This window comes from Caretta caretta, chromosome 8, assembly GCF_965140235.1.
Source record: "Caretta caretta isolate rCarCar2 chromosome 8, rCarCar1.hap1, whole genome shotgun sequence".
Classification (NCBI taxonomy): domain Eukaryota; kingdom Metazoa; phylum Chordata; order Testudines; family Cheloniidae; genus Caretta; species Caretta caretta.
The window spans coordinates 25,891,669-25,907,484 of NC_134213.1; the positions used below are offsets into that span (position 1 = coordinate 25,891,669).

The 15,816-nt window shown below is 41.1% G+C and overlaps 1 protein-coding gene across 1 annotated transcript; it reads left to right on the forward strand.

The window, feature by feature from the left end:
* The first annotated feature begins 834 nt into the window (after positions 1-834).
* MAT2B (methionine adenosyltransferase 2 non-catalytic beta subunit) lies at positions 835-15,266 on the forward strand. Its single transcript, XM_048862333.2, has 7 exons — positions 835-987; positions 6,353-6,547; positions 7,520-7,634; positions 8,064-8,216; positions 9,757-9,950; positions 11,964-12,077; positions 13,656-15,266. Exons 1-7 carry the CDS (start codon positions 925-927, stop codon positions 13,824-13,826), a joined length of 1,005 nt encoding a protein of 334 aa, XP_048718290.1. The 5' UTR covers positions 835-924; the 3' UTR covers positions 13,827-15,266.
* Positions 15,267-15,816: the final 550 nt, after the last annotated feature.

Below are 15,816 nucleotides of genomic sequence, written 5' to 3' on the forward strand. Positions count from 1 at the left end.
TCTGTCCCACCCCCATCTGAAGCCCCCTGCACCCCAAATCCCTCATCCCCACTCCAGAGCCTGCACCCCCATACAGAACCCTCACCCCCTTGCACCCTAACCACCTGCCCCAGCCCAGAGCCCCCTCCCATATCCTGCACCCCTCTGCCCCACCCCTCAGCCTGGAGCCCCTTCCAGCACCCCCAATCCTTCATCCCCAGATGGACCCTTCCCCCCACGCACCCCTGCCCAGAGCCGCCTTCCACATCCTGAACCCTTCTGCCAGAGCCCCCTCCTGCACTCCAAATCCCGCATCCCCAGCCCCACCCCAGAGGGAGCCCCCTCCCCCTCCCACGCCCCTACCCCAGCCCACTGTAAACGAGTGAGGATGGGGCCCTCAGTTCGCAGAGGGAGCTGAGCTCTGGCACAGCGCTGGGGCCTGCCAGGGACCAGCCCTGTTGGCCCCGATGCCCGCAGCGGGAGGGCTTGACCCGGGCCCCACCAGCACTCTCCCTGCCGCTGGGCCTTGCCTAGACCAGGGTGTAGCTCGCACCAGCCAACTCAGCCTTAGCTAAGTCCGGCCTAGGCGGCAACAGCTGCACCCGCACTGGGGAGCAGCTGATGGGCTCCTCAGCCGGGCTAGGCTGGGCCGCCGATTTACTGCTGCCCTCCTGTTAATCAAAACAAAGCGTAACAGGGCTGCTGCGCCTTTAAGAAGCTTGTGTAAGGGCCCCCTCCGGCCAATGGGCGTGTTCCTGAGCCCTGCGCGTGAGCTAGCTGAGAGCGGGGCCAATGAGCTGGCGGGAGGGGCCTTCGCGTGCCTCACGTACACCCCGTCTCTCCCGGCTGAGGAGCCAATCAGCTGCTGAGCTGCGCAGTGAGCGCGGAAGCGGTCGTCGGTCGCGAGGGGGTCGGTGGCGCAGCGGAAGGCCGAGGCCGGCGGGGATGGTTGGCCGGGAGAAGGAGCTCAAGATCCGCTTCGTGCCGGGGCAGTGCGAGCTGGTGGAGGTGAGCGGGGCGCGTTGGCGGTCCGAGCGCTGGGGCAGGGTGTGCAGAGCGGCCGGGGGGCCTTGGGCTCGGCCTGTCCCGTAACAGCTACTGGCGGGGGCTCCAGCCACTGTGACCAACTGCGGCCTGCTTCTAGCTCGCCCCCCGAAGCCTGCACCCCGGAGAGCTGTCGCCTTGCGTCGGCGCCGCATCGGGCGAGCTCCCGGCTGGGTCGGGTGGCGCTGTCTCTCGCCCCCGCAGCGGGTGGGCCATAATCAAAGTGGGCCATTTCCAGCACAAATCCAGGTTTTCTCACCCACCCCCATACACACACAAACTCACTCCCAAGTGAGAGTGGTCAGTTTGGATGAGCTATTACCAGCAGGAGAGTGAGTTTGTGTGTGTATGGGGGTGGGGGTGGGGGGTGAGAGAACCTGGATTTGTGCTGGAAATGGCCCACCTTGATTATCATGCACATTGTGTAGAGAGTTGTCACTTTGGATGGGCTATCACCAGCAGGAGAGTGAATTTGTGTGGGGGCGTGGAGGGTGAGAAAACCTGGATTTGTGCTGGAGATGGCCCAACTTCATGATCACTTTAGATAAGCTATTACTAGCAGGACAGTGGGGTGGGAGGAGGTATTGTTTCATATTCTCTGTGTGTATATAAAGTCTGCTGCAGTTTCCATGGTATGCATCTGATGAAGTGAGCTGTAGCTCACGAAAGCTCATGCTCAAATAAAGTGGTTAGTCTCTAAGGTGCCACAAGTACTCCTTTACTTTTTGCGAATACAGACTAACACGGCTCTTACTCTGAAACCTGTCACTACTGCAGAATGAATCTCTTAGCCTTGAAATAAGTGTTCCTGCTGCCAAGTCTGATGCAGCCCTACACCAAACCCAGCCAGACAGCAGTGCTCATCAGTACCGCATTAAAAATATCAGTGGACATAAAGAAGGAAAACAGACCTAATTAGAGTTCTGGGCTGTAAGAAGTAGTTATTTATGAAACTGTCATTAGATAACTTGATGAAAAGGTTCCTTCAGTTTCCGGTTCCTTGGGGGGGGGGATGGAAGTAATCTATTTCTGCATTATCTAAATGTATGAATTCAATTTATTTGAAAATAATATGTTTAGTGGGATCCATTACTATCACTTCTGTTGTATATGCTCTTTAATTTGATTTTAATAAACCAGCTTGTGCCTCATCCAGATGTTCACCTCCGGGGGAACAATAGCACTCTTTTTGTGGTGGTCTAAGACTCTATCCTTATCCACTGAAGAAGAAAGGGAGGCATTGTTCACAAGATATTTTCTGTATAACCGCATCACCACTAATTTTGCAAACATCTAAAGGTAGACATGGCATACAAAAAGCTCTTGCCACTTGTACAGGTGGCTCAGATTTTATGTCAGACTTTTTTTTCAAGTAGTCTCAGGGCATCATTATATCATTTGAGTCCCCTGAATTTTGCTGGAGATATTGGCCTGGGATTAGAATTTAGAAATTCTGACTCCTAGTAACCTGCTAGGTAACTGTTGTGGTCATATCTTTTTATTTTAGCTTGAGAGTATTTACAAGCTTCATATACTTGAACAATCTGGGACCTGTCTACCTTTTTATTCCATGACAACAGTGAAGAACCTAAGGAATGCTTTTACTTTGCAGAAAAATGTTCCCAGTGCAGGCCTCTTACCTGAATTTGCTGCCTTGGAAAATCCACCTATACCTATTTGGTCCTGTAGTTTTTTATTGATTGGTGGAACAAGAATTAATGACTAATTTTTTCATAATTTTGTTTTATATTTATGTTATAGCAACACTTTTACTACTGATTATAGGTGTCTTTGTCTTTAATATTTGCAATGTGGTGTTTAAATACTGTTAGAAGTGTTTTTCAAAATTTTGGTAAATAAGTGAGAGAGATTAAATTTCCCTCTAGTCCAGGGGTGGGCAAACTTTTTGGCCCGAAGGCCACATCTGGGTGGGGAAATCTTATGCTGAACCATGAATATAGGGCTAGGGTAGGGGGTTGGGGTGTGGGAAGGGGTGTGGTTGGGGCGCAAGAGGGGGTACAGTAGGGGGCTCAGGGCAGAGTGTTGGGGTGCAGGAGGGGGTACAGGGTATGGGAGGGGACTTGGCAAGGGGTTGAGGTGCAGGAGGGGTGTGGCGGGGGCTCAAGGCAGGGGGGTAGGGCCTCAGGGAAGGGGTAGTGGGATGCAGGCTCTGGGCTGGCGCTGCTTACCTCGAGCAGCCTCTGGGGTGGCAGCAGCACACAGCAGGGCTAAGGCAGGCTCCCTGCCTGCCCTGGCCCCACACTGCTCCCGAAAGTGGCTGGCATGTCTGGCAGTGATTCCTAGGGGTGGGGTGGGGCAGGTACCACCCCCTGAAGTTCCCATTGGCCGCGTTTCCCTGTTCCCAGCCAATGGGAGTTGCAGGGGGCGGTGCCTGCAGGCAAGGGCAGTGCATAGAGCACTCTGCCCCTCCCCCGGGGCGATGTGGTGCTGGCCGCTTCTGGGAGCGGTGCAGGGCCAGGGCAGGCATAGAGCCTGCCGTAGCCCCGCTACGCCACGGGGCTGGCAATCCTGTGGGCTGGATTGAAAGCCCTGATGGGCGGTAGTTGTCCCTCCCTTGCTCTAATCAAATATTTTGATATGTTCACTTTTCTGTCTTTACAACTCAAGTCTGTCAGCCTTTTCATCACTTTTTTCTGAGTTCCCATTCATTTTTGTTGTTGAGGGTGTCCAAAACTAACTGGAGTATTCTAGGGATAGTCTTGACAGTGACTTCCCAGTTCGGATATTTCTGTGCATGGTACAGCCGAAAACTGCATTGCTTGCCAGTTCAGATCCAATTACTGTGTATTGTCATCACTAAATTATATTAGCTTTGAAATTTAAAGGATTTTAATAGTTGGACTTCATTGTTGTCTCATGCTGTCAAGCTCTTAACTCCTTAACTAACTCTTTTCATCAAATATTTTTATAACAGCTTTCAAGTTGAAAGCTGAAACTTTCCACCTCTTTTGAAAACTTATACTCTTAAATTGCATTCAACTAGTGTCTATAGAGGAATGTTGTCTTTTAAAATATTCTGTTTCTCAGCTTTTGGTGTCGTGTATTCATTCTTTTTATCTGAAAGAGACCTCTGATTAAAGTTCTTTTGATCTTATTTCAGACTTTACTGTTAAATAACTCAGGTTAACATCCTAGTTCGTGCTTCAAAACTTCCTTTGCCTCTATCCTCAGTGAACACCTAGAAGAGTGAGACATATCTGTACAGTGCGTTATTCTACTTTTATATTCATAGTTGGAAGTGTTTGAATGCAAGTGATTGCTGCCAGGATTTCCAGGCACTCTTTATAATTGAGAAGCAGTGAGGCTTCCTTGAACAGTAACTTGAATCTGTTAATCTGATAAAAACGTACGTGTAACGGAATGACACTCAAACATTACAGACTATTCTTTATGTTGCTTTATATTTTTAACTTAAGTCATAGAGAGAGAAATCTTATCAGAAACCTTCATAGCCATAACTAGCTTTTTGGATGTATCCTCCAATCATGCAGGACTACAGTAAAACTCAAGCTAACATTCAGCAGTCATGTCACAGTTTTAATATTAAAGTCAAAGTATCCACCCTCTTGTAATTTGATATAAAGTGGGATTGGTAATTTTAACAAGCTCAAAAAAAGAGCTAGCAGACCTGTGCAGCTTGAGTTACTTAGGCACAGCAGTTACCAGACATAACTTTAATATATAATATTTAGCCCTGCCCCTTTAGTTAGAGAAATGCAGAAGCAAACAGGAATCTTTTCTTGCAGAAAGGGGAATGTGGAGCAAAACAAGGAGTTAGCATTTAAGCTTCTATGTCTTCTGGTTTTAAAGGAAAATCTTCTGAATGTGTTCAGATAGGGTGTTGTCATTCTGAGTCTGCAAAAAGAATGCTCCAGTACCTCTGTAGCTGATTTCCTAAGGAACCTTGAAATTGACAAGACTTGTTACTGTTCACTCTGTCAGTGCTCCTGCTGACACACAAAACCATGAACACCATCAAAGGCACCCACTGGATCTGCTTGCAGAGCAAACATTGCTTCAGGGAGGCATTCAATGAAGAATCAATGCAATGCTTATTGTGGGTGGGTTATGTATAGAGGTTGGAAAATCTGATCTATTTCATACTTAGAATGACAGGTTTCAGAGTAACAGCCCTGTTACTTAGAATACATTTGTTCTGAACCTATGGCAGATTGAAAAGACCCATGATTGTTTATCCCAGTGTTTGAAATGGTTTCCTGGTCATAAACTTGCTTACTCATTTGTGCTGTCTCAGCAAGGTAGAGTAACAGAATACAAATTGCATCTAGTTAAACTGTTAAAGGTTATCATTTTGCTTAGATTTCATCAGATGTGTTCTCAGTTTCTAGTGCAAATTTAAATGAGCATCCAATTTTTGACTTGTAAATTCAGAATGATTCTCTAAAACATCATCCAGATACCTGACTAAATTTAAGAATAACATATTCTTGCTTATAATTATAGGGGAAGCAGCTCACAACCCCTATATTGAGGTTGCTAGTCACTTTTTATTATTAAAGATTCTTGCACGCTCCATTTTGTATGTAATTTATATAAGTTTATCTGTAGGTAATCTTGTTAAGCACTGAAGTATGCTTTAGTATACCACATGGACAGTTGGAACAGTTAAATAATCAAAGCATTTTTCTGATGCATCTTGTCCAACTAAACATGAATTGTGTGAGTATTTTATTAATTATTTGCCTGAAATATTCAATTTACATCTCAATTCTGCAGTGAGCTCCTGATTGGAATACCTCTGCAGAATCCTTTTGTAGTGAGTGGGACTCTTCCTGGGCACAGAGGCTGCCCAGAAGGAGCTCATTGCAGGATTAGTTCACAGCTTTTTCAATAAAACATTCAGAGTCAGATCTTCAGAAGCACTCATCACTTAGCAGTTCCTGTTGTGCAGGGGAGCTCTTGAATTATGAGCTCCCTTAAATATCTGACCCTTTGTTTTTGATTTTTTTAAATTCTTTGTTTAGCGCTACTGACATAAATAAGTTTCTGAATGAAGCTTAGCAGTTCAGATCTCTGAAATATAACATAAATGTGTATCTATATTTGCTGCTGTAACATTATCCTATGCTTTCAAGTATTTACATTTTACAAAGCTTTATAGGGCTCAATGTATCACTTAATCACTACGTTTTTGAAAACAGTGAAGAAAGCAAACCTGGACATTTTTCAGGAATAATATGATTATGGTTGCATTCAAATAGCAAAACATTAAACTGAGACATTAAGTATAATGGAAAGAAATAAAAATGTGTGGGGGTTTTTTTGTTTTTGTTTTCCCCCCACCCAGGAAGATGCTAATATTCCCAATAGACGTGTTCTGATTACAGGAGCTACTGGGCTTCTTGGCAGAGCAGTGTACAAAGAATTTAATGAAAACAATTGGCATGCAGTTGGCTGTGGATACAGTAGAGCTCGACCCAAATTTGAGCGGGTTAATCTTCTGGATTCTATTGGGGTTCATGACATTATCCAGGATTTTCAGGTAAGATTACTGGAAGGAAAGAAGAAGCAGACAGTCTCCAGTGCAATATGGCAAGTTATGTGTATCCTTCATTAAACAAATAAGTTTAAGATGTCTTACACCATTTAGCTCATACGATCCAAGTGGCACTCCAAAATCCTTCTGAGGTAGTAGTTTCGAAGAAGATGGCAGTTTTCTTGTTCCCCTAATTTGTACAGTGACTACTCTGTGTTTGTTGTATCTAGGATTATTACGCAATCAACAGCAAGTCAGTGTGTAAACACCCATTTAGTAGTTAAATAAAAAGCTGTTACATTTCTGTAATGATTTGTGTGGAGACACTGCAATGTTACAATAAGGTTTCATTACACTAAAGATACAGAATAATTGTATACCTTGTTTCTCTCATGGCAGAAATCGCCTTGTAACAGCCAATTCTGTGTTTCACAAACTTCCAAGCTGTTTCACAGCTTCCAAGGAATAAATTTTTAAAAAGCTTATTCTAGAATAAATAGGGACCTAGTCTAGAAAAGAGTTAGAAAGCTCTTGTGTCTGGTCTACACCTGCCAAGCAAATCATTTATGAACTCTGCATTAATACCATTTAAATCTAATTTGGTTAGCATTGTTTAATTACCATTGTGGATGATTGGGTATTGAGTCTAACCCATATAATCCTTAACACTCAGATGAGAACAAAACTCCTTGCTGTAAGATAGATATTATTGAGGATCATGACTGCAAAATTACTAAATGAGACCCTTAGGTATTCATTATAAAACCTTAAGGCAGCTTTATTCTATTGCATTTCCAAAGGAAAGAAAGCTATTTGAGATTTCACAATAAATGATGATCGTTGTGGATCAGTGCCACAATTAAATCAAAATACTAGTTTAGTTTCTCTGTAGATGAGACAGACCTGGTTTCTATGTTGAGGGCACAATTGCAATTTTTTTATTTTGTTCCTCATTAAAATTGAGTCTTTAATTTTCAGCCTCATGTGATAGTGCATTGTGCTGCTGAGAGAAGACCAGATGTTGTAGAAAGTCAAGCAGATGTTGTTTCTCAGCTCAATGTGACTGCTTCAGGGAACTTAGCAAAAGAAGCAGGTAAAGAGACAATGAGATGGATTCTTTTTTTTTTTTTTTTTTTTTTGCGAGGATACTGCATTAATTTATACAGTGGCATAAGTATGCATAGCACTTCACACTTAAACAGCCAAGATCCATCATTGCCTCAACAAGCTTTCTATCTAGCTTATTTAGGTGAAGACTGCACATGTGTATGTGTGGAGGATTATCAAGGAGACACAGTCAGGGAATGAAGGGGTGAGAAGGCAAGGGGATAGTATTGAATCTAGAACATGCATTTTTTTTCCCATCTATGACTGTAGTTTCATACTGAAATATGAATATATGAATTATAGTGAATTTGAATTGGAGTACAAATGTCTTTAGGTGCAATGAATAGCAATTTTCCCTTCTATCACTAAAGGCTCATAGTAAGTTTTCTTTCTTCCCCCACCACACATCTTTTAGCTGGAATTGGAGCATTTCTGATCTACATTAGTACAGACTATGTGTTTGATGGAACAAATCCTCCTTATAAAGAGAGTGATGCACCAAATCCCCTAAATCTTTATGGTAAAACTAAACTAGAAGGAGAAAAGGCAGTCCTTGAAAATAATGAAGGTAAGAACACAATTTAAAGCCTTCCATTGAAGGTTTTTTCTTCTCACTTTGTTACAGATGAGCTAATAGGTCATATTAAATTAATACAATCATAGACTCTGGATTTGGAAAAGACCTATTAAAACATCTAATCTACCTTCCTGTCTCTGTGGGATTGTTTTCTCTTTCTTACAAGTGGAATCTAATTTTCTTTGCTGATGTTCCAAATCTCCATAGCTGCCTCTGTATTATTTATGTCCTAACAGTGTTTACAAAACCTCCCAATTTAGTATGCTCTATTCATTTTATTAAGATGCTGTTTGCTCCCTCTTCTGGATTGGTAATGAAGGTAAGACTGGAACCAACACTAGACACCTTCCCCAACTCAGTACTTTGCTATGTTTCATAACCCTTTGGTTATGGTCTTTCAGTCAGTAATTAGTCTGTGGCAGTATTCCTGTGTAAGCAGATTTAAGTTGATTTTGAGTAAGATATCATAATACACTGAATTGGTTGTTTTACTAAAATCCAAATAGTATATGGATCAGTCTTTCAACTGTTAACTTTGGTTTCTTTTATTATAGAATTACAATCAAGTTTGTATTGGAAGATCTTTATATATTTGTATTGTGAATAATTCTATTTACAATTAGGTTTTTAGTGGCTTTTCTTATGATTTTTTTTTTTTGTTTGAAGCAGTGAGATATCACTTTGCTTCCTTTAAAAACAAAACCAAAAAACAACAACAACCCAAAATGGTTCTTTGTTCTTTCTTCCCTGTCTCAGTTTTGATAACCTTTCAAAAACTGTTAGTGTCAAAGCAAATGGTAATTCCCTTCCTACATTAGGGAGTATATCATCCAGACAGCAGTCTTGTATATAGTCACGGCATTAATGAAAAAATCTCTTATACAGTCTCAGCAACTTATATGTTCTTCTTCTTCACTTCCTAATTGCCTACATTTACATATTTTCTTTGATTTTTTTTTAAAGTAGCCACTTGAGTTAATTTAATTCCCTGTGTTTACTAATTTCTCACTTTCTCTGTAATATTGTTTCTCCCCTCCGCTCCTGCCTGCACCATGGGTCCCTTGTGAGATGCCTTTTGTTCGCTCATTCTCTTTTCTCTGCAAGTCTTGGGTAATTCACCTGTAGGTGCCTCTCCCTGTCCATTAACAGTACAGATCACTGGCATTATAAACACTTTGAATAAAAGTATTAGCTATATAAATGTCTGCTTTACTCAAAGAGGAATAGATGTCTTTTGGTGTAATTTTAGCAGCTCTAATTTACCGTATATAAATGTTCTCAGTTCTATATGAAATTTGAAAAATTCATATTGATTAAAAATGAGATGACAGCAGACTGTACACAAGCACAGTTAATACTGTTTTTCTTTTAGGGATGTGAATATATGTAAAGTTTACCAAAGGTCTAAAACAATTTTTATCCACGTTCTGTAATTCTGAAATTCTCTTAGGGTTATTCTCAAGGATTCATTAGGTCATAGTTATTCATAGTTTCCTTTTAACACTTTTAAAAAAATATTTTTCCTCTTTAGGTGCTGCAGTGCTCAGAATTCCTGTCTTATACGGGGAGGTAGAAAAGCTGGAAGAGAGTGCTGTGACTGTTATGTTTGATAAAGTGCAGTTCAGTAACAAATCAGCCAATATGGACCACTGGCAACAGAGATTTCCCACCAATATCAAGGATGTAGCCAGTGTTTGCCGACAGCTATCAGAGAAGAGAATGTTGGTGAGAATTTTTGAGAAAATGAGCCTCCTTTAGACAAAATACAGGTTGTTTTTGTTTTTTAATTTTCCCCTCCATGCTTTGGTACAGTTGAGTACCAAATCAAATCCAAGGTTCTGGTTCTAATTTACAGAGCACTGGGCTGAGCCTCTGCTACTTCAATAACCACTTCTCTATCCATGACCCTCAATGAGTGTTGTGCTACTTGGGAAATGTTGGAATTATAAGTTGCAAGGATGAGAGTGCGAGAGCAGAACCCAGAGCTTTCTTAGCTGTTTGCGCACAAGAAATTAGAATGACCATGAATCTTGCTGTCTCCAGGACTAAAAATGCAAGTCATCGGTTCATCACCATAGTATTTCTACAATAAATTGTACACTTAAATTTTCTACCCTTTGGGTTTTTTTAAGATCAAGATTGATGAGACTTTTTATGGTGGACACAGTTCTTTTAAGATGCTCATGCAGTGGTGCTGAGTGCGGTTTAAAAAATATTTGATGCAGCTGCAGAGAGACAGACGGGGGTGAATGTTGATAGAGAGGTAGGGGTTTCAGAGAAACTGTAAATGTTCCAATTTCTCTGAAATGGAGCATGAGCTCTCTACCATTTTATACAAATCCTCATTAAGCTGCTACTACAGAGCTCTTCCAGCTGAGCTGTCAGAATAGGACCATGGAGGAGGTATTCATTTGTGCAGATAACCCTTGTAATAACATTTAGCTGCTGTAGACAGACTCCAACTGAGAAGGTAAGAAGGCCAAAGAGAAGGCCAAAGAGAAGCCCAGGGAAGCACTGCCCGGTAACAAGTTTCAAACATGCTGGGCCCTGGAGTGCATTTTGGGGCTCAAAATCCAGGAAGCATTAACTGAATTTTCTCTAATGATCCCAATTTCAAACAAACACAGTTCTGGGGAAATAAGGGCTTAGAGGCCTATCCAGAAGGCAGTAGCTCCAAATTTAAGAGGGAGCAGCCCAGAATCTTTATGCAGAGTGCACACTTCTGAGTTGCGCAGGCACGTTCAGTTAATCTGTCCATTGTGTGCACTTCATTGAACATGTACAGTCTAGGAGGGTTTTCAAACTATCATAGTTCTGCAAAACCAAAATAAGTTGTGTGTCCCCCACTCTCCCCCAACCTGGCAGAAGTACAGCTCTCCAGAGAGCTGCTTACATGTCCAAGAGCCATCTTTCAACCTTTAGCTGTTTCTAACTATCCCAGTCCCATCACTCTTCTAAAAACTGCAACTAGTATTTTTTAAAATAAGTGTGTTTTTCCAATTTAACTCAAAACTGGCAGGCATAGTTTCCCCCCAAAAACTATTGATAGGAACCATGCGTGGAAAAATTCATGCTAAAGTGCAAAATTGCAGCTTGCTGAAAAGTTACAAACATGTGGAAACACTAACACTAAATTGTCTTGCAATATTAGCTTTGGCAGTCACTACCCAGAAATCGCTATGTGTGAGGTGACAAGTAAATTGACTCAAAATGTGGCATACTGCACAGCCAGCCGTATTACGTGGACAGGATTGGATTTGTCAACTCCTATATCTATTTATATATTAAAAAAAAATTATGCCTTTGTTCAGTGTGAGAACTTCTACATAGCCTTTATTTGATGTGAGGGAGAAGAGGGTTCATGGTGTCTTTCACACTTGCATTATTTGAATTTTGATAAATGATTGGCTTAGAATGGATTTTTCTATATGTTGAACCTTTTTTGTCATGTCATCTTTAAGAGCGCATTTAGTTCATGCACAGTTGAGTCAAGCATATTCACCGTCTCTGAAAAGTGAGGCCAGATATGTGTAGCATCAGGACTGTGCCAGCCCCACTGATAGCTTTATAAGGGCTACGTTTTTCACTTCCCAAACATCTGCTCAGTCTCTACTCTGGAAATGTATTTGTTCCAGAAATATTTCAATTAATTATTAACTTGTTTTTCAGGATGGTATCATCTTGTTTGAATGGCAGCCTGTACATTCTGTTTCTTCATCTGTGCTTGTTTCTTTCTAGGATCCATCAATAAAAGGAACATTCCACTGGTCTGGTAATGAACAGATGACCAAGTATGAAATGGCATGTACTATAGCAGATGCTTTCAACCTCCCCAGCAGCCACTTGAGACCAGTAAGTAATGTTGAGGCTATATAAAAGTATAGAAATTTCTGAATGTTTTCATTTGAGCCACTTTCTTATACTGAAAATACAAGTGAGCTGCTTCTCCTGATAGTGTGAACAATTACATGTTAGTACTGCAAAAGGAAGAATCCCCAAAATCCTCAATTTGGCATGACGTACTGCCAACAACATTGTCAGATATCTTCTGCTGCAGGGAAATGACAGCTGCTATGTTAACTGGATTCTGTTTTCCTATGACAGATGTATCATTCCAATCAGAAATCAGTTTACCCATAAGTACAGTATATTCTTATAGAAATGTGCAAGTCCAGTGTGTAAAGTACTTCTAGGATACAGCTGGCTAAAGCAGAGTCTTTTGATTTTTTTTAAAGTGAATAATAACCAACTAGCCAACTACTTAATTAGCAGTCATAGATTTAATTTAGCATACCTTAGTTTCACAGACTACTTTTTGTAAACTGAGCAATTTCTCTGGTAATCAATAAAGTTGTAACTAATTGTTGCCTCTTATATTTTTCATTAAAGGAAGACTATAAAATTTACTGTATCTTAATTTGAAGATAATCTCCTTTGTATTGTCGTAATGTTTAAGTTACTATTATTTCTTTTCAAATTCCATTCTCTGAATAGGTCTTCATTGTTGAGAGATATCCATGGATATTTAGAATGGTGGATTTAAAAACATATAACTTTTGAGTTTATGTAAATATGTAAAGGAAGAAATTTCAGGAAAAAGGGAAAATTTGAAAATGCTTAGCACCTCAGGATCAGACTTAAAAAAGAAATCTACTACATATGTTGTTAGTTAGATGCTGTTAACTTCTAGGGTTTATATTTAAAGGTAAAGTGAGACTTATTAGCTCACAAGTTCATGGATTCTTAATTAGTAAAGTTAGTACTGAAATGTGACACGGAAGAAAGACACCTTACACACACACAATACTAGGTTGGTCTGAGATCATATATTTAACAACCTTTACTGTTGGTGGCAGAAGCAGGTCTCTAAAGCATTTTTCATCCCACGAATATGCACTCCTCATCCGTTATCCACAACTGCTGATTTCCTGTCCGTTGTTAGGGGAGTGGGGATAAGATATGGAAGAGAGGAGACGACGTGGAAAAACATTAAATGGCTCACTCTTTACCAGTTCAGACAAGTCTGATGCATTTTGTAGCTGTCTAGCTGAAGGAAATTCTTCCACTTGTCATAAAGAAGATTCACACAAGGAGCACAAGTAAAATGGGATTTTCTGTTGGGTGGTTAATACACACCGTCCCTAAATGCTCTACAAAATGAAAATTTGTCTCTCTAGCCTTTCATTGTTCAAAAATTTTAGGTAAGGGAAAAAATGGATTTTAACTTACTTCAATTTGAGATGAAGTCTGAGATGGAGAGAGAGGGCATTTCAGGTGGCAGGAATTCCTTATGTAGGCTCTGTCCAGCAACAGAAAAATTGCCTGAAGGGAACAAACATATTGAAAGCAACAAATGATAGTGTGCACTCATTCTTATTTAGAAGCCCCTGTTTTTAACTGTATATAGTGTTTTTCTCTCTTTTTTTAAAGATTACTGATAGCCCAGTAGTGGGTGCTCTTCGTCCGAGGAATGCTCAGCTCGACTGCTCTAAACTAGAGATGCTGGGAATAGGACAACGAACGCCATTTCGAGTTGGGATCAGAGAATCGCTTTGGCCTTTCCTTGTTGACAAGAGATGGAGACAGACTGTCTTCCATTAATTTGTAAACTTTTTAATTAAAGTATGGTATGTGGCACTTTTTTTAAAAAAGGAAAAAAATAGTTTTGTATGAGTGTTCTTAAAAATTGTGACACTTATGAGCTTTCATTGAATCAGGTAAAAATATGGTCTTGCACTAGTGAAATTGTTAGCCTAAAAAGCTCAATGGCAAAAAATGAACCTTGTTTAAAGTGTTTTGTTTTTCCTTCTGTTTGTACTGGTCTAACCTAATATCTGATCCTAGTGAATTATGGTTCTTAGTCTTCAGTAACATTTGATGCTAAGTATGAAACAGGTCAGCTGGAGACTTCCTTTTGGCTGGAATATACTGTTGATGCTTAGGATCTTTGCTATATGTACAGTATCTTCTTTGAAGGACCTGGTCAGTTTCTTTATCACCAAAAAAGATTCTACTTTTAAATTTTAAAGTTATTGTACGAATGTGAGTTAAGGCGAGAATCATTGAAGTTTAATGTTCATTTGCTTTGAGCTTGGATCAAAATGTTTAAAAGAATGTGAAACTTTATTTTTGCAATTACTGAGTGTAGTTTTTATGCTTGAGATATATTTTCACAATGTTGTATATCTTGGAACTCCTGCAGCTTCATATATTTGTTCATTGTATGCACTTGTCTCATTGTATGCATTTGTCTCTCTGTAAAGGTGACCTGCCAAGTGTAGGGAGGGAAATGGGCTTGGGCCTGCCTTTGCTTTGTGTAAAGACTTGAAGTGTATATTCGTTTTCCTGTTTGTTTGTTATACTAGAAACTCAGATCCTATGTAGGCTGGAACACTGCATGGTAGGAGAAGTAGTGAAACAAGGGCAACAAAAAGAATAAAAGTGAAAGGTGAACAATTCAGGGGAAGAAAGTCAACTAGGAACAACCTAGTTCCCCTGTGAAAACTCCTGAGGTAGGCATATACACTGATGTGGTAAGTGTCTTACTGGTGTAATGCCTACATTAAGGGTTTGCTTAATAACTACAACAGTGTAAGCTCCCTACCGCAAACAGTTTAGACTATTCAAAACTTTGTTCTTAACACCTATTTGAATTCAGTGCCCAATTAACGTTTCCGAGAATTGATGTATACTAATGTCCTTGTTTAGAGATTCAAACTACCAGTAAGAGCTTGATGCTTACAGTATGCCTGTTCTGAGATCTTCCTGGGAGACCACAGAAAACTGGATTTGATATTCTAGATCTGAGGCAAAAATAAATAGGAAAAAACCTGGAAACCCTTCAGGCTTTTATGGATCAAAAAGTTGGAAGATAACCAGTTTTAAAAATCTTTTACAGGCCAACTTGAAAATTTGTCCCTCTAATTCCATATATGAGATAAGAGTTTATCATAAACTTGGTTTTCATCTGAATTCCTGATATGCACACAATAAGTTATATCTTGAAAATGACAATAAATATATGTTGCTGGCATCAGCGTCCGTGATTGACTCAAGAATTTTTTCTAAATCTTAACAAGTTGCAACCCCCTTCACAATGTTCGTATGTCCTGGAGGAAATAATGGTAAAATCATATTGATATACTTCAAGTAAATTAAACTCCACAGTCATGGGCTAGAGAAATCTTTCTCAACGGATGGGCCACAGTCCCCAAGGGATGGGTGGAGTGTTAAGTTCCCTGCAAGCTGTGCAGCCATGCAACAGCCTATTGAGCACCGCGCAGAGAACCGCCTGGGAACCACCTTTCCCTGGCCCCAAGCTGCTGGGGTGCCCCTCCCTGCCTCGGACCTGCCAGGGTGCCTATTCTGCAGCCCCAGCCCCACAGCTGCTGCAGCGGGAGAGGCGCCTCTCTCCCTCCTCCCGCAGCAGCACCAGGGCTGAGAGAGGCGGAGGGAGTTTGTTCTCTCCTTCCCCCCCCATAGCCCTGGAGCACCTTCCTGCATCCCAAACTGCTCATCCCTGGCCTCACCCCCTTCACCCTTGTGGTCCAGCAAGAGCACACACTTTAAGTCCCAGCTCCTCAGTCATCAC